Source organism: Quercus lobata, chromosome 1 (assembly GCF_001633185.2).
Source record: "Quercus lobata isolate SW786 chromosome 1, ValleyOak3.0 Primary Assembly, whole genome shotgun sequence".
NCBI classification, from domain to species: domain Eukaryota; kingdom Viridiplantae; phylum Streptophyta; class Magnoliopsida; order Fagales; family Fagaceae; genus Quercus; species Quercus lobata.
The window spans coordinates 2,558,716-2,583,739 of NC_044904.1; the positions used below are offsets into that span (position 1 = coordinate 2,558,716).

Sequence of the window (25,024 nt, forward strand, 5' to 3'; positions counted from 1 at the left end):
ACAAAGAACCAAATCATCTTCACTCTCGTGTTTTTTGAGTTTTGGGGGGCGACCAAGCGCTTGTAAGACATATAGCTCCTTCTGAGAATATTGTTAAAAGTTTTAACTATGTACCAAGAGTCCAAGTATGAGCTAGCTTAATCAATCAATGAATTAATAAATTCAAGTTTAGCAAACTGTATAGCACAAAAGAGTATAATATATATAACTCCGAGAATAATGTTTGGACCAGCTAGTACGAATCGACGTGTGATAATTAGACATTATAGCTAGCATGGAAATGCATGACCTAGCTAACTGTACTAGGCACATGGCAACTCAGCCATCACGTTCTTCTTGGTTTTGATCATTGAGTTCATAGTTATAGCACAAAGACTTTATATAAAAACTAGTCGGTGGTCCAACCTAGGCCCAAATTAAAAAAAAATAAATAAATATATGGAGATGGGTCCAAGAAGGTAACAGAGTTGAAAACAATTGTGGGCTGGGCTGGGCTATGCTGTAGTACTTATCAAATTGGACAAAGTCGTGTTGATGTATCCAAATTCTAAAGTGGGCTATAACAATCTGACGCATGCCCACACGTATTTACTATTTAGGGTTTTACCCAGAAAACAAGTCAGGGTCTTCTTCATTGAGTATATATATATATATATAACCCCCAGAACCATTTCTTCCTCCTTCACCTGTTTATTTTAGGGTTTTATTCTCTCGTTGGCCGCAGACTCAACTCAGACCTTTCGCCATGGGACGGAGTATGTATCTATGTTCTTGAGGTTTCTGAAACTTCTAGCTTGTTAGTACATGTTATAAATAAAGTTCCATGACCTAGCATGGAAATTGACTAACTATAACTGCTCACAATGAACCACTTAAATAAGTCGTGAAAATAGGTACGTTCATAGTATATATTATTGAAAATTTAATGCTCATTGTAAATACAATTTTTTTTAAAATAAAATAAAAATTGAGAAAGAGAGCATTACCATTGAAAAGGTTCGTTGGTTACCTCTGCCCAGTTAGATACCGGTTATATCTATGTAATGGGGTTACAAGTTTCTATGGAAACTATTTTTAATCTTAGGATATTTACATTTAAGATGATAGGAAGAAGGGGGTGTATTTTTACCATCTAATAAGGGTTGTATCTATGTAATGGGTTTAAAGGTATCTATGGAATGAACACAACCAGTTGCCATGTAACTTTAAATTTGTTTTCATCAATTGCTCGATAATGTGTGGCAAATTCTCAATGATGGATGATTGGGTAAAATTCTAATCAATGCAAAAAGACAACTCAATATTAAGTGAGAACAAGTCTCAGACCTCCATTTTGCAAACAATAATGTACTGTGATGTGTTGTGGTTATATCCCCAGATATGATCAAAGCCTACACTACTCACATTTTCTCTTGGGAATTTATCAATAGGCCTCAAATGAAGAGACTTTGACTTCAACTCCTCCACATGCTTACAAAATCAATTCTCACCTCCTGATGCTTATAAAATTATTAGCATACTTGGTTCTAAATAAAAATATAATACTAAAGTTTTAAGAAATTTAGAATACCCAACAAGCTATACCTAAATGGCATTACAATTAACAAGTCTACTTAGCATTGATTTAACCGGCAGCAGATAAAGTTAAATTTTGTCTTTGAAACCACACAATATCATCTGAAGCAATAGTAGAGCTCATGGCACAGTAACTATGATTAGCAATACAAACTAACTATTAGGACAAACACAATCCATCATAATCTACGATCATTGATAGACCCACCACCATTATCCAACAATCATGATAACTAACTAATATCAAAGTGGTGGTAAAAAGAGCATCTTAGTGGTCAGAATTCTCATTAAAACAGAAGAGTAATCTGACCCCAACCACAGTAGAGGAAGAGGAAATCAATAACAGAGTAGAGGCTAGCTGCACTCATTCTAGATCAGGTGAATCACCAGGGACCAACTGCATTCCAACAAAAGTATTAGAAAGGAAATTTAGATATTTAAAACATATATTTCCCATTTTTCACATTATGGCTCCATTTAAATTTAATCAAAATAGGCAAATAAGCAGCTACATAAAGGCTTGCAGAAAGTAGTTTAAAAAGCATAGGGTTTACACTTTAAGATGAAATGTTTGGGATGTTGAAATTCATTCTTTGTATCAATGATAGAGGAAATACATTCCGCAAACTTGAAAACTAAACTAAACTACTCAAGCATAATGAATAAAAAAACCATTGTATCTCACTTACAATGGCAATGTTGTTTCCATTTAGTAAAATCTGATCAAGCTTTGTTATCCGTCTCCCTTCAGCAGCGATGTCACTGTGAGATTGCAAGAAAAAGAATTACAAATAATGAGGCAAGAAGAAACTATCACAAGTTGGAAAATTCTCAACCTCAATAACTTTGCAATATGAACTTTATGGAAGCTAGTGATATGGTTGTCAAATTGCCAACTTGGTTAAGATAAAGTTGTCAGGAGCAAGGAATGCTTATAAAGAAATATGTATGGCACTCTTTCACTTTTGATACACAAACATTGACTTGCATTACAGACCTAGAATTGATGGAGAGGAAGATATGCAGATATATAAAATATTATTCTCCAAACACTTAAACCAACCTTAAACACACCCTGATTGTTCTACCATTTAACATGATTCCTCTCACTACATTGCACCAAGCTAAGTTTAGTCCAAGTTCAAAAGGGTCAAAACAACCCAAGATTAGAATAGAGAGCATAACTGCAGCAATAGTATTTAAAGGCATAATGGCAATAATGTAGATTGCAACCAAGACCAAAATATATTTTCTCAATGTCAACAATTGTGTGTTTACAACAGACAAGCTATCCAAGTCCAACACCATGTTCCTTAATCAAAAACACCCCCCACCACTGCACGACACGATTTTACTACCTAAAAAACGTAAAGGCATGATGGCAATTATGAAAATGCAACCAGACCAAATCCTTTTCTAAATGTCAACAACTCACAATTGTGTGTTTATATCAGACACGCTAGCCAGCTAGCTCTTGTAGTAACTTGTTGCTCAATCTTAAAAAAAAAAAAAAAAAAAAAAAAACACCTTCCAATTCATTAATTAAAAAAAATGGAATCCAAGGAAAATTTCACTTTAATTAACAATAATTAATGAGTAAACAAACTTTTTTTCATCAATAATCTATCATTAAGAACGCTATCTGGGCCCCACCAGGCACCCACAGCATCAAATGCTATGCTGACAATCAAGTGTTACTCGCACAAATTACCCCAGGAATCTAGGATATTAGATTCATTCTAGACTTTCACAATAGTACAGTACAGATTGAATACTCTATCCATTAATAATAAAAATTAAAAAAGGGCAAAAAAAAAATTAATGAGAATAAGCCTGACCTTGTTCATCTTTCAGTTGTTGTAACTTGTGAAGCTCACTCTTTTCAGATGTGTCAAAGATGTCAAACCTGCAAGAATGTAAAACAGGCTAAGAACAGATAAAAGCAAAGAGTAACATAGCAAGCACTGATTTTAAATGAAGCATCATTATGAATTAAAAATGAGCCCCTACCACCATCTAATTTTGACAACAACAATCCTAACAGATATTTTGACTGCTAACAGTTCCAAAACTTTATTCAATTCAACAATTTCAGACAACAATTTTCAAGACAAGCATACCTACAAAATACACTTGAAAGCAATAGAAAGCTCCATCACGCAAAATTTAATTAAAGATGCCTCTACTCAATTATATATTGATAATGTCATTTAAAAAATTCAGATCATTTGAAGAATTTTTCACACATGTAGAAGACACTCTGAATAAAATTGTAATATGATAATGACCAGATATAAGTAGTTAGTTTCTTCAAGTAAATGGAAATTATTTCATTTCTTCTTTTTGAGAAAATATAATGGAAATATGGTGTTAGCCAAAATAATAATAATGATGAGGGCATTGAGGAGAGGCAGAGGAGTCTAGAGAATACAAAAGAACAAATTTATTTACAGAGTCAACAACAGAAAGAAATAAGGAAGGGAACTGTTATGAGTGAATCCCCCTGCATAATTGGGTCTTGTTATAAGCTAAATTCCAAGCTTCACTCAAACAACTAACCTGGTAGTGCTTGGATTTCATTCATGTGATATCTGTCATAAGATAAGAATAGTATGGGAGAAAGAGAGAGGGAAGGAGAGGCAGGTTTACTTTAGATTATAACATCTTGCGGTTGTAGAGAGTACAATAATCAATTTAAGTTTCAATTTATTTTATAAGACTTTAACCAAACAGTTAAAAGAACAATTATCCTTCATTGCCTAGAATTAAATCTTCAAGGATCCAGGGTCAAATAAATTTATTTATAGAGAATTCCTAGTCTAATTTACTTCAGCCTCAAATTGAAGCCTGTTTTGGTATCATCCAAAAAGTGCAACGGACTCACACACCAAAAGGGTGTCACCAAAACAAGCCCCTTACACTTAATACACTAATCACCCATCAACCTAGCTCAAAACAAGATTACAAATGCAAACTCCCAATACATAACAATATGGAAAAATCAGTGATAACCAAAATCCAGACCAATTAAAATTTTTTTCATTTGAAAAAGTAATTCTTCAATTGAATCAACCAATCTACCAACTGCAATGGACTCCCACACCAAAAAAAAGGTCTGACCCAAACAACACCCTTACACTTACTACACTAATTACCCATCAATCAAACTCAAAAGACAAGCCAATCAAAAGTATCCCAATACATACAATACCAAAAGAAAGAAACAAAGAAAAAACTCAAACACCCACATAACAAAAATGAGCAAAATCATTGCTGGTTCAACTTAAAACCAATCACAACCTGGTGGAAAGTGACCGGTTCCAACTATCTCTCTTGATGGGGGCTGCCAAACTCACCCGGTTCCAGTTCCGCTGACTCAAACCAGGTTGCTTCCTGAAAAAGCACAAAACAAAAACACCCAAATAGCAAAATGCTTTCAGAAAACACAAACAAACAGCCAACGTTTTCACAAAGCAAAAAACAAATAAAGATAAGAACTTGAATCAAGATTGAAGGGGAACAAAATTTACAGAATCTATAAAGCATGTTTGTCTGTCCTGTTTTCAGACAGAGGACAAGAGCACACAAGAATGATGGGTTTGAATGCCAACAAAGAAACAATGTATTCATTGATCAAATAATCATTCCCTAATAAAAATTAATTCCTAAATTTTGTCTCTCAAATGGGTTTATTAATTTCAGGTTAATAATCTCAAACTTGTTCAGATTGAAAAATATAAATAAATAAAACCCCAGAAAAAAAAAACCCAAAATAATTGTTCTCTATTAAAACTAATTTTCCTTTTGCTTTTTCTTTTTCTTTTTCTCTCTCAAAAGGGTTTATTAATTTCAGGTTTTTTTGCTAACCCTAAAAATAAAAAATAAAAAATTTCTCAAGATACAAACAGAAATAAAAATACCTTTGTGGTGGGTTTGAGAGGAGATGGGGAGAAGTCAGAAGCCTTGGTTTTGATGTGCTTGGCCTTGGACTTCACAAGATTGGCAGCAACTTTGAGTTCCCTACAGGGGCATGACGAATTGATGATAGCCTATATTGTCAAAAGAATGATGTAATGAATGACTAATTCTCTTTTAAGGTCTACAGCAATCAATCTGTACCAATACATCAAAAAACAACCACAGTAAATTTTTATGTACAGATCTCCAGTTACATAACAATTGTCAGCTTGGTGGAGGTACATAACATACACCACTGGTTGCATTTCAAATATTTTGAACCAAGTCCATATTGGATGCTTCAACCCTAACGACAATAAGAAAAAAAAAAGGGAAAATAACACACACATAGTCCAAAACAGTTTCTTTTCTGTTTTGTTTGAATACAAGAGTACAATAACAATTGCTACAAACTAAACAATACCACTTAAATTGATGCTCATAATAAAAAATAGAGACCAAATACAAAAACCAACAATGAAAACTATATTAGAATTCAAAACAAAATCTACGACTTTTACCAATGAATTCCATAATCTGTAAAAAGCACTAATAAATACAAAACCCCATCTCTCACACTCAACACCAATAACAAAATTCAAAGCCCCATTATAGAAAGTTTCAATCTTTATATACCAAGGACCAAAAAAACGAAATACCCAGATGGAAAAACCGATCAAATCAAGCATTAGAGCAAGAATTACACAAACACAATCACAAATTAGGCCAAAATAATCAAAACCCATCAACGTTTCGGACATTCAAAACAAACCCAGATAATATTTTCAACAAAAAGTAAGAGTTAAAAAAAGAGGGGCTGACCTTTCGCTTTTAGGTCATCTGAGTCGCCATTATCGAAGGTAAAGGTGGAGGATTCTGAGCTCTGAGCGCGAGGTGGCTGATGCTCTACGATTCGAAAACCCCTTGGGTTTTTTCGGAGGCAGTAAACGGCATCACATAAGAAGCACCTGAGTTTGACTGCTTAAAAAGACTTTGTAAACGGATGGTACCGATGAGCTGGTTAAAAATAAAAAATAATAATAATAAAATAAACTTACGATGAGAGTGGGTGTGAAGAAGAAGACCGTGACCTCCGGAGCTACGGCTACACGATTTCGTCGACGGAGGTTTGGTCAGATGGTGGTTGTTTTGTAGTGGTGGTAAGGGATTTTTTATTCTTTTTTAGTTTATTGGCTAGTGGTGGGTTGATTTTGGGTTGGGTTTTACGGTGGTGGCAGGTGGGTGGGTGATGGGGGCTGGTGGTGACTCTGGGTTTGCTGGGTTGGGTTGGCTAGTGGTGACTGTGGGTTTACAGTGGTTTGTTTTTGTTTGTGATTTGGTGGTTGGGGGTTGGGTTCGCTAGTGGTGACTGTGGGTTTACAGTGGTTTGTTTTTGTTTGTGATTTGGTGGTTGGGGGTTGGGTGGTGGTGGTGATGGCTGTGGTTGTGGGTGGTGGTGGCTGTGGCTGTGGCTGTGGGTTTGTGGGTAGTGTTAGAGATGAGACAGTGAGGTGCTTTTCGAAGGGTCTGAGAGAGAGAGAGAGCGTGTCTGTGTGGGAGACTAGCTAAAAACGAAAAGGGGTAAAAAAAAAAAAAAAACAGTGGGAAAATTTAGGTCCGGTGGGGGAATGTAAGGGTCTATTGCGTGACCCGCCGCAATAGATCTCATGTGCAGCGGCGGGCCCAAAACGCGCCGCAATAGGTCCGCCGCAATAGGTCGGTTTTTTGGTAGTAAAGAACAGTACCTAAGTTTTGTCCTAGAGATAATACAAGAAGGGAAAAGAAAAATAAAACCTCAAAATACATAATAATTAATAAATACATATTGTTTTGGAAGATTGTCAAAAGATCCTTCCATCCTTCCATTCGTCACTAACACTGGATCAAGCAAGCAAGACTCAGTCAAGACCAGATCAAGAAGCTTGTCTTGATAGTACTTCAAGATTAGATGAAACATAACCATCTCTTTTTGACATTTCAGACATTTCAGTAACATAACCATGTATGAACAAACTCGATACACGCATATGGAAAACAAAAACATGAAATAAATGTTTCAGCTCAAATGAGCAGGACATGTAAAACATCAATTAAACACCCCTGAAATATATATTCACACACACAATCTATTTATGAAAAAATGGTAATTAAACGAGAAAACCCAGTAGCAAACTTCAACTACGTCACCCCCTAAAGATCAACGCCATTCTTGAAAGCGAAAATTAATGATGACCGGACGGCCCGGACCCAGGTATAAAGTTGATAGGGAAGCACTTAGTTTATCCTGCGAACCTTAAAATGCCTCATCCTCCTGTGTAAAAGAAAGAAAATAGGAAAAAGGAAATCAGAAAATCAAGAAAATTAACTCTTTACATGCAAACCAAGAAAAGACTTACTTCGAGTGCTTCTCATTATAATGTTGCTGTAAATCGGCTTGAGTGGGGAATGCGTTCTTGCAACTGCTAAAAATATGCTTGAACTTCTTGTGAGCAGAATCATTATGATTCTGGAGATCGATACTGGAGTTGAATTCTCGCCTATCGCAATGCACGCAAAATGCATGCGTAAGGTTTTTGTGCGCATTCATCTCCTCAGAACTGATGAACGTTGAAGTACACAAGAGGCAGATATGTTCCCTACTATTTTCTGGTTGCATGGTGAACTCGGTTTATTCACGCAGACAGAAAGAATTGAAATAGAGAGGTAGGTAGGTAATTCTATATATATATTAAAGAATAGTGACATGTAACTTATTTATTATATATTAAAGAATAGTTTGTATTTTAAGTTATTAGCATTTAATTAACCCTTTTTTTTTCTCTGTCAAAAAAAAAAAAAAAACCCTTTTTTATTTTACAATAAATCTCTAAAAGAAAAATATATCAATCCTAAGTTGATGGAACTTCAATTAAATTATGTATTCCTAATTATATTGTAAAAAATTTTAAATTATTGTCAGTATTTTTCTAATGTTAATTTTTTTTTTTTAAATACTTTTTTGCCCTACTCATTTCTATTTAATATAAAGTATGAAAACTCATTTAAAATTATTAATAAATAATATGATAACTTTTTTTTTTTTTTTATAATTCTAAAATTATTAATTGAATTATTTATGACATCATCAGTTTGTCTATCGATCTAACCCCAATCCGACCATAAAACTGAAAACTATTTCTTTTTTCGATTCTTTCATCTATCCGGTTTTTAAAATCAAGCTTTGATGAAGAACTTTTCAATAGTTTAATACAGCCTACAAAGTAAAATGTTTTTAATCAACCCCTAATTATGTATCCTCATTCTACATGTAATAAATCTAAATAACATGATATCGTAATTGCCTAGGACTACTATGTTATCAATGTACTAAATTTGTAGCGATTTGAGATATCTAGTACAAGCAAACCAGTATTTGAAGGCTTAACTCATGCCTAGTCACATAATATCAAAAGTCTTATTCATGTTATTCAATTATCAGTTTGTTTAAACAAAATACTAAAAATAGATTCATTATCAAGATATATTGGAAGGAGAACAATGTAAAACAGAAACAAAATAAAGTAGGATTAATTTAAAACATTAATTTTATTCCATCATATTTATAAGAGAACCTTCTAAATGTTGCACTCAATAATAACATATAGAGATAAACTTTAACCCAAAAGGCTTAAACCCAATGAGTAGGTGCTCGATTATGTTATATTAACTAATAATTCTTCTCATCATTATTAAATGTGAGACTTTACTTACACATATAAGGAGAGTAATATACTATAATTAGATTCATTATTTTTAAAGGTTTGATAACTTTGACCCAAATATGACTTTAGTTAAAGTAATACTCCAATAGAAGGGACTACTGTTGTAATTTTTTTTAAGATAAAAGATATTTACGTTAAGAGACACACAAATAGTTGGATTGTATAATAAGATTCACGTGTGAGTTTGGCATAATAAGATTTAAATTATCTGGTTAGATGGTGAATTGGGTTTGATTTGTGAGTTTGCGTGTGGTTTCTAAGAGTTTGGTAATTTATATTGTTCATAGTAGAACTTAATGTGTTCATGATTAACCTCGTAAATTTGGAGATAAATTATCAATATTGGAGTTTAAGTTTAAGTTGGATTTGTTAGAGAGATAGAATTTCACTCTTTATTAAGTTTGGACTAAACAAAAATAATTTTGTTTAAAAAAATGATAATTTTATTTGAATATTGTGTTGATGTGGAGAATATTTTGTTTAAAAAAAATGATAATGATGAATTTGAGTTTAAGTTGGATTTGTTAGAGAAATAGAATTTCACTCATTGTTAAGTTTGGACTAAAGAATTAAAAAAAAAAAATGATAATTTTATGTAAATATTGTGCTAATGTGAAAAAAGTTTAAGTTAGACTTTGTTAGAGAGAGAGTTTCACTCCTTGTTAAGTTTGGACAAAACAAAAATAATTTTATTTAAATAAAATTTGATAATGATGAGTTTGAGTTTAAGTTGGACTTTGTTAGAGAGATAAAGTTTCACTCTTTGTTAAGTTTGGATTAAACAAAAAAAATTTTATTTAAATATTGTGCTAACGTGGAAAATTGTAAGAATTTCAGAGATTTCGATTATATATATACTAGTTTTATGCCCATGCGATGCACGGCTTAGTAAAAGAATTATATATAAATTTTAAAAAAATATATTTTTTGATAATATAATTAAATTTAATAAAAAATAAAATAGTAAAAATATTCTATAGATAATGGCAAGTTTTAAATTTCTAAAAGCTCTGTAGTAATTTTATTTGAGGAACACCAATTAATGATTGGAGAGAAATGCTATATCCGGTCAGACTAAGATATAATTTTTACTTGTTCAAATAAAAATTAAGACGAAGTAAGGTGAGAAACAATAAACAATAAATAATAATTATAACATGTCGACATAACAACATTTATATTTAATTATAATGACTCGTTTGCATTTCAATGTGTCAAATTAATATTGTAGTGGTGAAATTTACAAGTCAACAGTGGGTTTTGGGCCCCGTGCGGAGTCTAGCCATGACAAGAGGGGAAAACGGGGCCAGAAGGTTTCCAGCCCAATCCTGTTGGGCCGGACTTATTTAAGGGGCGTCCGAGGAGGAATGCCTCCTCGGACACACCAAATGGGAGCCCAACGTACACCCTGCACACAGTGAGGAACCATCCCAAGCAAGAGGAAAATGCCAGACGTTCAGGAGGCAACCACAGCTACCGCATTAAATGCAAGGGAGCTACTTTTTCAGCTGCATTAATGTAGAGAAGACAGGTGAATAGTGTTACCTTGGCCAGTGCAACTCACAGAAAGATGGGGTGGATGTTCGATGGGACAGGCACTCAAGTGAAAGCCCAGATGGTTAACAAGTGTAGGACCCTTATCAATTTGGGGGTGCTATATAAGAGAAGGAAATCCCTATGAAGAGGGGATCGGAGAAGGGAGAAAAAATAAAGAGAGAGAGAGAGAGGTGAAAGAATTCTGTAGTACGCGACCAAGAGCAAGAGGTGCACTTATACGTTTCTTTGGATTGATACCCTGTGAACTAAAAAATGGAATGCTCTAACGTTCAATATGCTGCATGGCATACTTCTAACTGACGTTCACTTCGTCTAACCCTAGTTCTGTAACCTGCTCTCTACAAATTCATTGTCTGGGGACTTTTGGGCCAGAACCACTTACTTGCTGGGCCTGGGCCTCAAAAACCGCCCCTACAATTGGTGCCGTCTGTGGGAAGAACTTGCGTCTCGACAAGTGAAACAGTAAGAAATGGAAGGATCAAGCCCGCGCCAAACCGGACGTGCAGATTCTCAACGGCAGGACAATTTTTTAAATATCGAATGAGGGAAGGACCAAGATAATCAACGAGAGGGCAGCGTGAACACCTCTCACACGAGTAAAAGCCACTCAAAAGGGAAGGATCATGCATCCCATAAGCAAAACGATCGAAAGGCTCTACAACAAGAGATTGATGATTTGAAGAAAAAGCTGCGCCGAGCACAGCAGAAACGTCCTTCACCCGGTTCGGGTACTAGCAGTGATGAGGATAACGAATACCGGCGAAGATCAAGAACCCCTCCCAGCGAGACCTTTTCCTACGAAGAAGAGCGGCCTCGCAAACGCAGCCACAAAAGCCCGTCTTACCAAGGCCTGGCCAACGACGCCATGAGCAAGGCCCTAGATCGCATCTCCCAGTCGCCATTCACGCGTAGAATAGAGAGGGCAGTGCTTCCTCGGCGGTTCCATCAACCAACGTTTGCCATATACAATGGTCGGACCGACCTAGTAAAGCATGTAAGCCAGTTCAATTAGAGGATGGCCGTCCACTCCAGGGATGAGGCGTTGATGTGTAAGGTGTTTCCATCCAGCTTGGGACCCATGGCGATGAGATGGTTTGATGCCCTCCAGCCGAATTCCATAGATTCCTTTAAACAGCTGACGCAGGCTTTTGGTTCCCGTTTCATCACCAGCACTAGAGTCTCTCGGCCCCTCGACTCCCTCCTATCCTTGTCCATGCGGGAAGGAGAGACGCTAAAGGCCTACTTGGACAGGTACTGGGAAATGTATAACGAGATAGAAAGAAATTACGATGACGTCGCCATCAGTACGTTCAAAAGGGGCTTGCCGACAAAACATGGCTTAAGAAAGTCCTTCACTGGGAAGCCAGTCACCAATGTGCGCCAACTCATGGACAGAATTGACAAGTACAAAGGGTCGAGGAGGACCAGCAGATGGGGAAGGGTAAAGCGAAGGTTGTCCCTCAGGAGAGGAAGGACTTCAGGTCGGACCGCTTTAACAGCAGTAACAGGCCGAGAAGAGACTACGTGGAACAGTCCGGACCTACTGGGGCTCTGGTAGTCCATGATGTGTTCCGAGAACCATTGCACAAGATCCTGGAGAAGGTGAAGTGCGAACCCTTCTTTCAGTGGCCGAACAGGATGGCGGGCGACCCCTTAAAACGCAATCAGAATCTGTACTGCGCATACCACCAGGAACCAGTTCACACCACCGACGATTGCAGGAATCTGAAAAACCATTTGGATCGGCTCGTCCGGGAAGGGAAGTTGAGGCATCTGTTGCACCGCCCTGAAGGATGGCGGGAACAGTCAAATGTTGAAACCAGACAAGGCACATTGAGGCCACCCATTGGCACAATAAACATCATTCTTGCCGCACCTGGAAGGACCGGTTCCAGCCCCTTCAGAGTAATGTCAGTAGGCAGGTTCCCGATTAAGCCAGGTGAAAGGGAATCCAAGAAAGCCAGAGTGAGTGCCACGCCATTAATCGGGTTCATGGAGGAAGACAAGGAAGGAACCCTTCAACCCCATGACGATGCCCTAGTTGTCACGCTCAGAATAGGAGGTTATGACGTGAAAAGGGTGTTAGTTGATCAAGGCAGCGCCGTGGAGGTAATGTACCCTGATTTGTATAAGGGGTTAAACTTGAAGCCAGAAGACTTGTCGCCATACGATTCCCCTCTGCTCAGCTTTGAAGGAAAAATCGTCATCCGAAAGGCATGATTAGGCTGCCTGTGCAAACAGACTCAGACGTGGTAGAGGTGGACTTCATTGTCGTAGATGCATACTTCCCCTACACAGCTATTGTGGCCTGGCCGTGGCTTCATGCACTAGGGGCTGTGCCATCAACCTTGCACCAAAAAGTGAAGTATCCGTCAGAAGGTCAAGTCAAAGAAATCATAGGGAACCAAGGAATGGCTAGACAATGCATGGTGTCGGCAATCTCACGACGACCAAATAATGAGCCTTCCACTTCAACTGAGAACGGCTTATAGCATCAATGACCCCGGTCCCAACTGCAGGTAGTGGAGGACCGGCCATAGAGGTGAGCTGTGAGGAGCTGGAGAAAGTACTCATCGGATCAGACCCTGAGAGGTTTTTTCAGATCGGCTCGAAATTACCACCACAGGAGAAGTCAACGCTAATTGATTTTCTTCGACGGAATAAGGACGTATTTGCCTGGGATCCCTATGAGGCCCCCGGGGTTGACTCAGATCTCATATGCCATCACCTCAATATTAACCCGGCTATAACCCCAAAGAAGCAACCTCCTCGGCGGCCGTCAAAAGAACATGCAGACGCTGTGAGAGAAGAGGTCGCAAAATTGAAGAAAACTGGGGCTATCAAGGAAGTATTCTACCCCGAATGGTTGGCCAACACAGTTGTGGTAAAGAAGAAAAGCGAGAAATGGCGGGTCTGCGTAGACTTCACGGACTTAAACAAGGCCTGCCCGAAGGATCCTTTCCCAATGCCACGGATAGACCGATTGGTAGATGCGACTGTCGGACACCCCCGAATGAGTTTTTTGGACGCTTTCCAAGGCTACCATCAGATATCTCTGGCTGCCGAAGACCAAGAAAAAATCGTTTTTGTCACCCCAGTTGGAAACTATCATTATAAGGTGATGCCCTTCGGCTTGAAGAATGCTGGGTCGACCTATCAGAGGATGATAACTAAGATGTTCGAACAGCAGATGGGTAAGACCGTTGAAGTATATATAGATGACATGATGGTAAAGAGTAAATTGGTGGCCGACCACATCAGAGACCTCGAGGAAGTCTTTCAAATTCTGAGAAAGTACAAGTTACGACTGAACGCATCCAAATGTTCATTTGGGGTGGGATCAGGAAAATTCTTGTTCTATATGGTGACCCACAGAGGAATAGAAGTTAACCCTGATCAAATAAGAGTCATTCATAGCCTACAGCCTCCTCGGAATCCCAAAGAGGTCCAGAAGCTTACCGGCATGATAGCTGCTTTAAACCATTTCATCTCCCGCTCAGCGAACAGATGCAGGCCTTTCTTCCTCCTATTGCACAAGTGGAAGGGTTTCGAGTGGACTGAGGAGTGTGCTTTAGCTTTCCAACAGCTCAAGGAATACCTCGCCCGACCACTGATCATGTCCAGTCCCGATGCCGACGAGGTGTTGTTCGCATACATCGCAGTCATAGTTGTCAAAATCGCGATCTGGATCGTAAAATCGCACGACTTTACGATCCCACCTCATCAAAAAGTTTAAAATCGTAGCAAGATCGCAAAAATGGTAGGATCGTATGTAGGATCATGTAGGATCGCATAGGATCGTAGGATCGTATAGGATCCTACCGATCTTACCGATCCTACCATTTGGATTGAATTTTTTTTTTTTTTTTTTTTTAAGTGGGATTCATTTAGGTAAGATAATCCACCTAAACCCACAAGCCCAACGGGTTATCAAAAGCCCAATAATGAATTGAAGTCCCAAATTTACCCTTACGTCAACATAAAATCTCAAAAAAACCTATAGTACTTAAGTTTAACATTTTCAAAAACAAAACCTAAAATATTTAGATGATGAAATGGGATATGACAATGACAGTGATTAGATTAGAAGAACCTTAGAATGAGAATTCTCTTTTAGATTTCATATTTGTAATTAGCTAGTTTACCTTAGATTGAGAATTCTCTTTTGGATTACATATTGTAAATTTGTAATTAACTAGTTTTTATATGCTAACTAGCCTAACTTATTTTGGATTTGGAACTTAGAGTTTGGAAAACATTTTCCATATGTGTAGATAATATTTTGGTACTTAGTTGCTACTTAAACATGTACTGAATTTTTTAGATACATTATGTCAAAAATTAAATATATTTTGTTTTGTTAGAATGACATAAGAACGATATAGTGCATGCAAATTGCATTTTATGATGCAATTTTTTTTTAATGGATGGATTCATATTTTAAGTGATTATATAACATACAAAGTCACTATCAATAGGTTTTTTGCTTAAAATATGAAAATAGGTAAGATCTTACAATCCACGATCCGATCTTACGATCCACGATCCTACCTACTTCCCACGATCCTACGTATGATCCCGATTTTGACAACCTTGATCGCAGTAACTTCTCATGCGGTGAGCTTAGTGCTAATCCGAGAAGACAACGGCACACAGCGACCCGTGTATTACGTAAGCAAATCGCTACAGGAGGCAGAGACCCGGTATCTCCCCCTTGAAAAAGCTATATTGACCGTCGTCGCGGAAGCTCCCCCACTATTTTCAGGCACATACAGTAGTTGTGCTAACTCAGCTTCCGCTGAAATCCGTCCTCCGCAACGCCGACTACACAGGTAGAATAGCTAAGTGGGGAACGATCCTGGGCGCCTTCGACATTAAATACATGCCCTGCACCGCCATAAAAGGTCAAGTCCTCGCCGATCTAATAGCAGAATTTGCGGAGCCCACCCTAGAAGGAATGGAAATGTTAGGGTCACTAAGTGCTGATGGGAAACTGATCAGCACGGTCTCTCAGCATGAACACAATTGGTGGAAAGCACACATCGATGGTGTAGCAAACCAAAGGGGCTCAGGGGTGGGGCTCGTTCTAGTCTCTCCCGAAGGGATAACCATAGAAAAGTCGTTGAGGCTCGGATTCTCTGCCACGAATAACGAAGCCGAGTATGAGGCACTGTTGGAGGGGATGTCGATGATCCGGAAATTGGGTGGAAAATGCGTAAGCATATTCTCGGATTCGAGACTCATCGTAGGACAAGTAAATGGGGAATTGGAGGCGAAGGATGAAAGAATGCAAGAGTACCTTGCCCGGGCTAAACACCTGCAGAACCATTTCGATGACTTCCGTTTAACGCATATACCCAGGAGTGGGAACACCCATGCTGATTCTCTCGCAACACTGGCCACCTCCTCGGCCCAGCCCCTTCCATGGGTTATTTTAGTTGAAGATCTCTGCCACCCAACAACAGAGAAGGCCAACGGAATTCGGGTACATAACGTCGGGGCAGGACCTAGCTGGATGGACCCTTTGGTGCTGTTCTTAAAACACGACACCTTGCCGGACGATAATGTTGAGGCTAACAAGATCAGGAGGAAAGCTTCTCGATTCTGGCTGTCCGAGGACTCCAAACTTTACAGACGCTCGTTCTTGGGGCCGTACCTGCTGTATGTGCACCCAGAGGCTACAGAACTCATCCTAGAGGAGTTACATGAAGGGATTTGTGGAAGCCATACGGGGGGCAGGTCCCTTTCCCACAAGGCCATGACGCTGGGTTACTGGTGGCCGAGCATGCGTAAAGAGGCTCTGGGATACGTAAAGAAGTGCGAACAATGCCAAAGGTTCGCCCCAAACATACATCAGCCGGGTGGAGAACTTAACCCGCTGTCCAGCCCTTGGCCATTCGCACAATGGGGCCTAGACATACTAGGACCGTTCCCCAAAGCGGTTGGGAATAAGAAATTTCTCCTCGTCGGCATCGATTACTTCACAAAGTGGGTCGAAGCTGAGGCGCTGGCAAACATCAGGGACGTCGTTGTCAAGAAGTTTGTTTGGAAAAATATTATCACTAGGTTCGGGACCCCGCACACCCTGATCTCGGACAACGGCCTCCAGTTTGACAGCAAAGCCTTTAGAGAATACTGTAATAAGCTGGGAATTGTCAATCGATACTCCACACCGGCCTACCCACAGGGTAATGGACAGGCGGAAGCCATCAACAAAACCATAGTGAATGGACTGAAAAAGAGGCTGGACGACGCGAAAGGGAGGTGGGTTGAAGAGTTAGCCCACGTCTTGTGGACATACCGCACCACGCCTCGCAGGTCCACGGGAGAAACCCCCTTTTCATTAACCTACGGAGCCGAGGCTGTCATCCCACTGGAGATAAACTTCCCAACCCAGAGGACTACTGCCTTCAACCCCATTGCTAATAACAGCCTTCTGGAAAAAAGCTTGGATCTCCTCGAAGAAAAAAGGGAAAGTGCAATGGTCCACCTAGCATACTATCAGCAAAAGCTCAAACAGGGCTACAATGCCAAGGTGAAGTCAAGGCCATTGGCACCCAGGTATCTAGTGCTGAGGAAAGTCCTGGGCACCGCGAGGAACCCTGCATGGGGAAGGCTTGGACCAAACTGGGAGGGCCTATACCGTATCACTTCCATAGCTGGCATTGGGGCCTACTTTTTGGAAGATTTGGATGAACATGTAGTACCACGTCCATGGAATGTAAATAACCTGAAAATGTACTGTTATTAATGAAAGACACCGTTCTTGACGCCGTGTTACTGTACAGCTACTTGGGTTAAGTGTTAAACAGAACCTAAGTCCTGCCTGACTCCTCGGACCACGGACTTGGGGGAAATTAACCTTGCAGCCATTTTTCACTACGTGTTAAACAGAACCACAGTCCTGCCTGGCTCCTCGAACCACAGACTTGGGGGAAATTAACCTCGCCGTGATTTTCACTAAGTGTTAAACAGAACCCAAGTCCTGCCTAGCTCCTCGGACCATAGACTTGGGGGAAATTAACCTTGCAGTGATTTCCACTAAGTGTTAAACAGAACCCAAGTCCTGCCTGGCTCCTCGGACCACAAACTTGGGGGAAATTAACCTCGCCGCCATTTTTACTACGTGTTAAATAGAACCCAAGTCCTGCCTGGCTCCTCGGACCACAGACTTGGGGGAAATTAACCTTGCAGTGATTTCCACTAAGTGTTAAACAGAACCCAAGTCCTGCCTGGCTCCTCAGACCACAGACTTAGGGGAAATTAACCTTGCCGTGATTTTCACTAAGTGTTAAACAGAACCCAAGTCCTGCCTGGCTCCTCGAACCACAGACTTGGGGGAAATTAACCTTGCAGTGATTTCCACTAAGTGTTAAACAGAACCCAAGTCCTGCCTGGCTCCTCGGACCACAGACTTGGGGGAAATTAACCTTGCCGCGATTTTCACTAAGTGTTAAACAGAACCCAAGTCCTGCCTGGCTCCTTGGACCACAAACTTGGGGGAAATTAACATCGCCGCCATTTTCACTACGTGTTAAATAGAACCCAAGTCCTGCCTGGCTCCTCGAACCACAGACTTGGGGGAAATTAACCTCGCCGCGATTTTCACTACGTGTTAAACAGAACCCAAGTCCTGCCTGGCTCCTCGAACCACAGACTTGGGGAAATTAACCTCGCCACGATTTTCATTAAGTGTTAAACAGAACCCAAGTCCTGCCTGGCTCCTCGAACCACAGACTTGGGGGAAATTAACCTCGCCGCGATTTTCACTACGTGTTAAACAGAACCCAAGTCCTGCCTGGCTCCTCGGACCACAGACTTGAGGGAAATTAACCTTGCAGTGATTTTTACTAAGTGTTAAACAGAACTCAAGTCCTGCCTGGCTCTTCGGACCACAGACTTGGGGGAAATTAACCTCGAAGACATTTTGTCTAAATTATTGACCATCATTATTTACACATTCATTCACTCATGCTTGGTTGTCAACAGTTAATGGCAAAATAAACATCCATTTATGATGAAAACAGAAGAGAAAGTAAAACAACAAGAATAAAGGGAAACAACACCTTTCATTAAAATCCCCAAAACGATCCTTTTACAACCACAAAAGAACATAACAAAATATAAAGGATCTAACAAATAAGATCCTACACTACTTTCCTAAATCTGATCCCTGAGCAGGCCCGGGCTGGTCGTCTGCTGGCTGTGGCCCTGGAGCAGTCTCCTTGGCCTGTGCAACAACCTCTCTGATTGAGAGACTGTCCTCGGGCAACTTGTCTTTCACGGCTGGCTGTGCATCCTCAGCTTCAGGCATAGCGGAGTCCGAGGCTAAAGCCTTCGTTGGGAGAGGCTCTTCAGGCGCGATCTCGTCAGGGATTTCACGAACGTCCTCAGGAAAAAAGATATTCTCGGTTTTCCTAAGGTCAGAATCCGTTGGAACTGCCGCCCAGTCCAAGGCTACACCCCAAGACAGGGTAATGTATTCCCTGCATATAGTAGCCACCTCCTCGGCCAGCCTGACCTCAGTATCCTTGACCCCGCGATCATAAGAAGCTGCCACTGCTTTCTCGGTCGCCTCCCTGGCCAGACGGGCCTCCCCTTTAACCTTTGCAAGCTCGGCATTGAGATCTAAAACCGCTTGCTTCTCTGTCCCAAGATTTTCCTTGGACTGGCGGAGCTGTAGGCGCAGATCTTCAGCCTGCTTAGTGGCATTTTTGAGGTCGGCTTCCGCGCTCGCCCGCCCCTTTTTTGCCTCATTTACTTCATGGCTCAAGCTATCGTTTTCCTTCTTGAGGTCGCCAGTAGTCCTCTCGGCAATGCGGCGGGACTGAGCCTCATTATGAAGGTCCTCACGTGCCTTTTTGGCCCACTCCTCAGCAACGAAGATTTGCTGAGTGACCTGCGCCAGAAAAATAAAAGCTTAATTAAAGAGAATGGTGAATAAATGGATGCATAACAAGAGAACGAGATAGTAAAAGTTTTCGCTTACCATTGCCATGTCCCTCTTCAGCGACATGAAGAGTTCTGGTTGCTGAGTATCCCGAAGCCCCTTCATGTCGCGAGGAAAAAGAAGAGGCTGCTGCAGGGCCTCAGCCAAGAATGACGCCTCCCGTCGTTGGGATTCCCACAAGGTTGCATCCCAAGAAATTAGAGCGCCATCCAGTTCGAGCCGCGGCGACCATATTCGTTGTTCCCTCCGAATAGCCGCCTCGTCTTGGCTATCAATGGATTTGGTCCTCTTCTCTTTGGGCTCCTTGGTCTCTTTGCCCTTTTTTTGAGGTTTGGCTTTTTCTTGGCCTACCTCACCCTCCTCCAACTCCCCCACAGGCCTTTTTCGCCTTAAATTGGGTATAGGCTGTAATGCCGCATCCGACGTGGGAGGAGGAGGAGGAGGAGCCTTGGAGGACGGCTGCTCCTTCGGGACGTCCTTGGAGGACTGCCCTTTATTCCTATTGGAGAGGAGGCCCCTGAGACCAGACCTTTATTTCAGGTCCATTCCTTCTTCTTCAAGCTCCTGGCTGGTACCAACTTGTGCGGTTACTAAACCAAGGTCAGGGGCTGTCGAGGCGCGGTCTAAATCTGAATCAGAATCCGAGAGCTCTACTATCCTGACCGACACCTCTCCCTCCTCAGCGAAGTGGAACTGGTCTATCTGATCCTCCAAGGGACGAGTGCGAGGAACCGGCTTCTTCCGTTGGGACAACTACTGCGGGAAAGGCACGCCAAGCAGGCAGCTGAACGGGAGGTAAATCTCTCGAAGCAAGGAAACTTGGAACGGAGACGTCGATCCGTGCCAATTACGGACTACCAGCCCTGATTGCTTGGCTGGGCTCCACTAGAGCACGAGTAAGGGGCACGTAGTCCAAAATCAGAGGAGCAGCCCGCAGTTGTCCGTATGCACTCACGTAAATCTCAGACCTTAGAAGGAAATTAAGTGCCTGGACGTTGACCAAACTTAGCCGAGGAGTCGTACGTGCCTTGTCTGCAAGATCCGAGGAGAGGGTTATGTTAATCTGAGGAGGCAAACAAACAAAGTCAGAATCGAAACAATAAAAATAAAAAAAAAAAAGGGGGGGGGGGAAGATCAAAACTAAAATCCTTTCCAAGGGATCTAACTCTATGGTGCCCCACCTGGTTTTCCTTCCTTGACTGGGCAGTGAAGACCGTCGTGCCACTGTCCGGAGATGATCAAAAGGTCGTCCTTCAAGCCTTTGTTGGACTTAGGAAGACAGAATATCAACCTCACCTCATCGGACCTGGACTTCAAGTAATATGAGTCGCCGAGGCTGTGCAGTTCATATAGATGAACCACATCATGCCATGAAAGGCCGAGGTTCATCTGATTGTTCAAGACCTCTATGCACCCCAGGATCCGAAACATATTCGCGACGCATTGGTGAGGGGCCAACCTATGACCACGCAAATAATCCCTAGTTATCCTCCCCATAGGGATGGTCATTCCTTCTTCCACAAAGGCTATCACCGGAATGGTAACCTGCCCCGTTCTTCTCTTGATAAAGAGCTCCTCCAGATGACAATACTCTAGACCTACCTCCGGCGGAATACGGTATTTGGCCCTGAAGCCTTCCATACCGGCCGGGGAATCTACCAACTTGTCAAGCTTACCCATCCCCCTAATCCTAGGTGACGCGAAGATGATTTACTTAAGGAATAACGCCGGAAAGAGGGCAATGGAAAAAGGAGTGCGCACTTACGGGTGAGGAACTGGCAGGAAATCTTCAAGGGGACAACTGCGAAGGCTTGAACGCTTTGAAAGGGAAAGTGCGGGAGTGCTCTGAGTGCCTGGATGCTTGTCCAAAAATGAGAAGGAAATGCCTTCGAAAATCTTATGTATCCGGGAGAAGATGGACAGACATACTCCCGCCTAGGGAAACGAAAATGGTCCCAACCGTTGATCTAACATCCAGCTGTCGGATTAAAAAGATATAAAACTGCTAAAAGCAATAATTAGCACCTCCTGGGTCATTAAACACCTCCGTCGTTAATGAGTCACGTGGGAAGCATACCGCCGCACGGGTGAAGCATGAATCCACAGTAAATAGTCTTATGAATGTCAAAATCCCGCCCTTCCTCCTCGGACGAGAAAGAAGGAGCCGGAATTTTGAGGGGTTATTGTAGTGGTGAAATTTACAAGTCAACAGTGGGCTTTGGGCCCCGCGCGGAGTCTAGCCATGACAAGAGGGGAAAACGGGGCCAAAAGGTTTCCAACCCAATCCTGTTGGGCCGAACTTATTTAAGGGGCCTCTGAGGAGGAATGCCTCCTCGGACCCACCAAATGGGAGCCCAACGTACACCCTGCACACAGTGAGGAACCATCCCAAGCAAGAGGAAAATGCCAGACGTTCAGGAGGCAACCATAGCTGCCGCATTAAATGTAAGGGAGCTACTTTTCCAGCCGCATTAATGTAGAGAAGACAGGTGAATAGTGTTACCTTGGCCAGTGCAACTCACAGAAAGATAGGGTGGATGTCCGATGGGACAGACACTCAAGTGAAAACCCAAATGGTTAACAAGTGTAGGGCCCTTATCAATTTGGGGGTGCTATATAAGAGAAGGAAATCCCCATGAAAAGGGGATCAAAGAAGGGAGAAAAAATAAAGAGAGAGAAAGAAAGAGGTGAAAGAATTCTGTAGTCCGTGACCAAGAGCAAGAGGTGCACTTATATGTCTCCTCGGATTGATACCCTGTGAACTAAAAAATGGAATGCTCTCACGTTCAATATGCTACATGGCATACTTCTAACTGACGTTCACTTCGTTTAGCCCTAGTTCTGTAACCCGCTCTCTACAAATTCATTGTCTGGGGACTTTTGGGCCAGAACCACTTACTTGCTAGGCCTAGGCCTCAAAAACCGCCCCTACAAATATCAACACTAAACATGCTAAAAATATTTATGTTAATTAATGTGAATAAGTAAAAAATTAATATCAACTGTAGGTACCTTAGGCATGCTTGGCAACGTCCTAGGCATGCTTGCAACGTCCTCGGCCGTCCTCGGCATGCCTTGCAACGTCCTAGGCATGCTTTGCAACGTCCTAGGCATGCTTGACAACGTCCTTGGCCGACCTAGGCATGCCTTGCAACGTCCTAGGCGTCCCACATCGAAGGAAAACCCCCCCACTTTCTGCCTTATAAGCTGTGAAGCAAAGGGAGTAGTGTACCACCAAGTCTCTTGTGATCACAGAGATGCTTGGTGGTACACTACTCCCTTTGCTTCACAGCTTATAAGGCAGAAAGTGGGGGGGTTTTCCTTCGCATGTAGGTCGGCCAAGGACGTTGTCAGCATAGGCGGACGTTGCAAGGCATGCCGGCCGAGGACGTTGCAAGCATGCCTTGCAACGTCCTCGGCATGCTTTGCAACGTCCTAGGCATGCTTGACAACGTCCTTGGCCGACCTAGGCATGCTTGCAACGTCCTAGGCGTCCCACATCGAAGGAAAACCCCCCCACTTTCTGCCTTATAAGCTGTGAAGCAAAGGGAGTAGTGTACCACCAAGCTCTTGTGATCACAGAGATGCTTGGTGGTACACTACTCCCTTTGCTTCACAGCTTATAAGGCAGAAAGTGGGGGGGTTTTCCTTCGATGTGGGACGCCTAGGACGTTGCAAAGCATGCCTAGGTCGGCCAAGGACGTTGTCAAGCATGCCTAGGACGTTGCAAGGCATGCCGAGGACGGCTGAGGACGTTGCAAGCATGCCTAGGACGTTGCCAAGCATGCCTAAGCATGCCTTAGGTACCCACATCAACAATTAATACCCTACTATTGCATGAATTGTGATTAAAATTGACCTAATATTTTTACTTTAACCCCAAGAAATCATCCCAAATTTACAAATTAAAAACTATCCAAATTTATAAATAAATAAAAATTGAAAGCAAAATTCACTACAACACACACATAAATAAGGGCTAGTGTAGACAACAATGATTCTCACTAGGAACCACATGGTTTTTTTTTTTTTTTTTTTACATTTAATTTGAAAGGGGTGAGCTTCACCATTCATATGCCATCTATCTCATTCTAGTCCAGTGACAAAGAAATTATTTTATGCATTGATTTGCTTGTGTACATTTACATACCTAGAAGGTTATTCTTTTATCTTTTTATCTTATATGCTTACGTGCAGCTTATTAGAACTTCCATTTTTTTTTTCGAGTATATTTACACTATAACCAATTTCTAATAAAGACTAAATTGCAATTATAACCTTAAAGTTTGGGATCATTTTAATTTTGTATTCTAAAGTTCAAAATTTTGGATGGTGGCCTTAAATATTACCTAGTGTTTGGAAACAAGCCTTTCCATTAGTCATGTTATTATAATTCTTCCATGCTCTTGTATGTGTGTGTATATATCAGGGGCGGAGAGAAGGGGGGGCGAGGGGGGGCATGTGCCCCCTCTGAACTTTGAATTTTTTTTACTAATAATATTTTAAGGACCTAAAATGCCTTATTTGCCCCCCCTTGACACAAAAGACAAAAAAAAAAAAAAATTATCAATTCACCGTACCTTTGCTCAGGAGACTTCTCCTCCTACTACAATTCTAATATATAATAAAACTAATGGGTCCACTTAGTAATGATTAAAAAAAAAAAATCTCAACATTGAATAGGATAGGAGTCTGAACACACTACACAGTAGCTTGATAGACTTAAAAAAAAAAAAAAAAAAAAAAAAAAAAAAAAAAAAATACAACTATAATATAAAACCATGGGTCTCACTTGGTAGTGATTAAAAAAAAAAAAAAGATGTTTCATATCCATTAGTGACTTTGACAATGATCTTACCAGTTACAATAGCTATTGTTGAAAGAGCTTTTTCGGCAATGAACATAATTAAAAATCGATTACGCAATTGAATAAGAGATCAGTGGATGAATGATTATTTAGTCACATATATTGAGAAAGATATATTCAAGACTATTGAGTGTGAAGAAATCATGTAGCGGTTTCAAAATATGAAAAATCGTCGAAGGCGATTGAGTAAAATAAGCTAGGTGTAAAAAAATAAATTAAAGTTTACATTTTATGTTAGATTCTGTATGACAATTACATTATCATATAGTCGTTCATTTATTTTGTTATTAATATTGATTAATTTTTTTAGATTAATTTTTTACTTTCAATTTTGTCTTTTAATTTTGCCCCTCTTGA

General features: G+C 40.8%; 1 protein-coding gene and 1 long non-coding RNA gene across 3 annotated transcripts; one reads left to right on the plus strand and one right to left on the minus strand.

The window, feature by feature from the left end:
- Positions 1-1,591: 1,591 nt before the first annotated feature.
- On the minus strand, positions 1,592-7,237 carry LOC115974263. 2 transcript variants are annotated; one of them, XR_004087882.1, is made up of 7 exons: positions 6,591-7,237; positions 6,355-6,510; positions 5,496-5,595; positions 4,876-4,968; positions 3,414-3,481; positions 2,265-2,337; positions 1,592-1,972 (listed from the first exon to the last, which is right to left on the minus strand). It is a non-coding gene; the product is annotated as an uncharacterized LOC115974263 (long non-coding RNA). The 2 variants fall into 2 exon arrangements; XR_004087881.1 differs by having other exon boundaries at positions 5,496-5,624; positions 6,591-7,227.
- Positions 7,238-12,488: 5,251 nt separating this feature from the next.
- Positions 12,489-18,854, plus strand: LOC115993492. The gene is made up of 5 exons (XM_031117467.1): positions 12,489-12,912; positions 13,370-13,650; positions 13,900-14,541; positions 15,643-17,571; positions 18,840-18,854. Exons 1-5 carry the CDS (start codon positions 12,489-12,491, stop codon positions 18,852-18,854), a joined length of 3,291 nt encoding a protein of 1,096 aa, XP_030973327.1.
- The last annotated feature ends 6,170 nt before the right edge of the window (positions 18,855-25,024 follow it).

What these genes read in the sequence shown, in the direction of transcription:
- LOC115993492 (XM_031117467.1), top strand. Translation starts at nt 12,489, where the DNA reads ATGGCGGGCGACCCCTTAAAACGCAATCAGAATCTGTACTGCGCATAC. An exon ending in TGTCACGCTCAGAATAGGAG is followed by an intron (nt 12,913 to 13,369) that starts GTTATGACGTGA and finishes TCCCAACTGCAG; the next exon opens with GTAGTGGAGGACCGGCCATA. An exon ending in CAAAAGAACATGCAGACGCT is followed by an intron (nt 13,651 to 13,899) that starts GTGAGAGAAGAG and finishes GGCTACCATCAG; the next exon opens with ATATCTCTGGCTGCCGAAGA.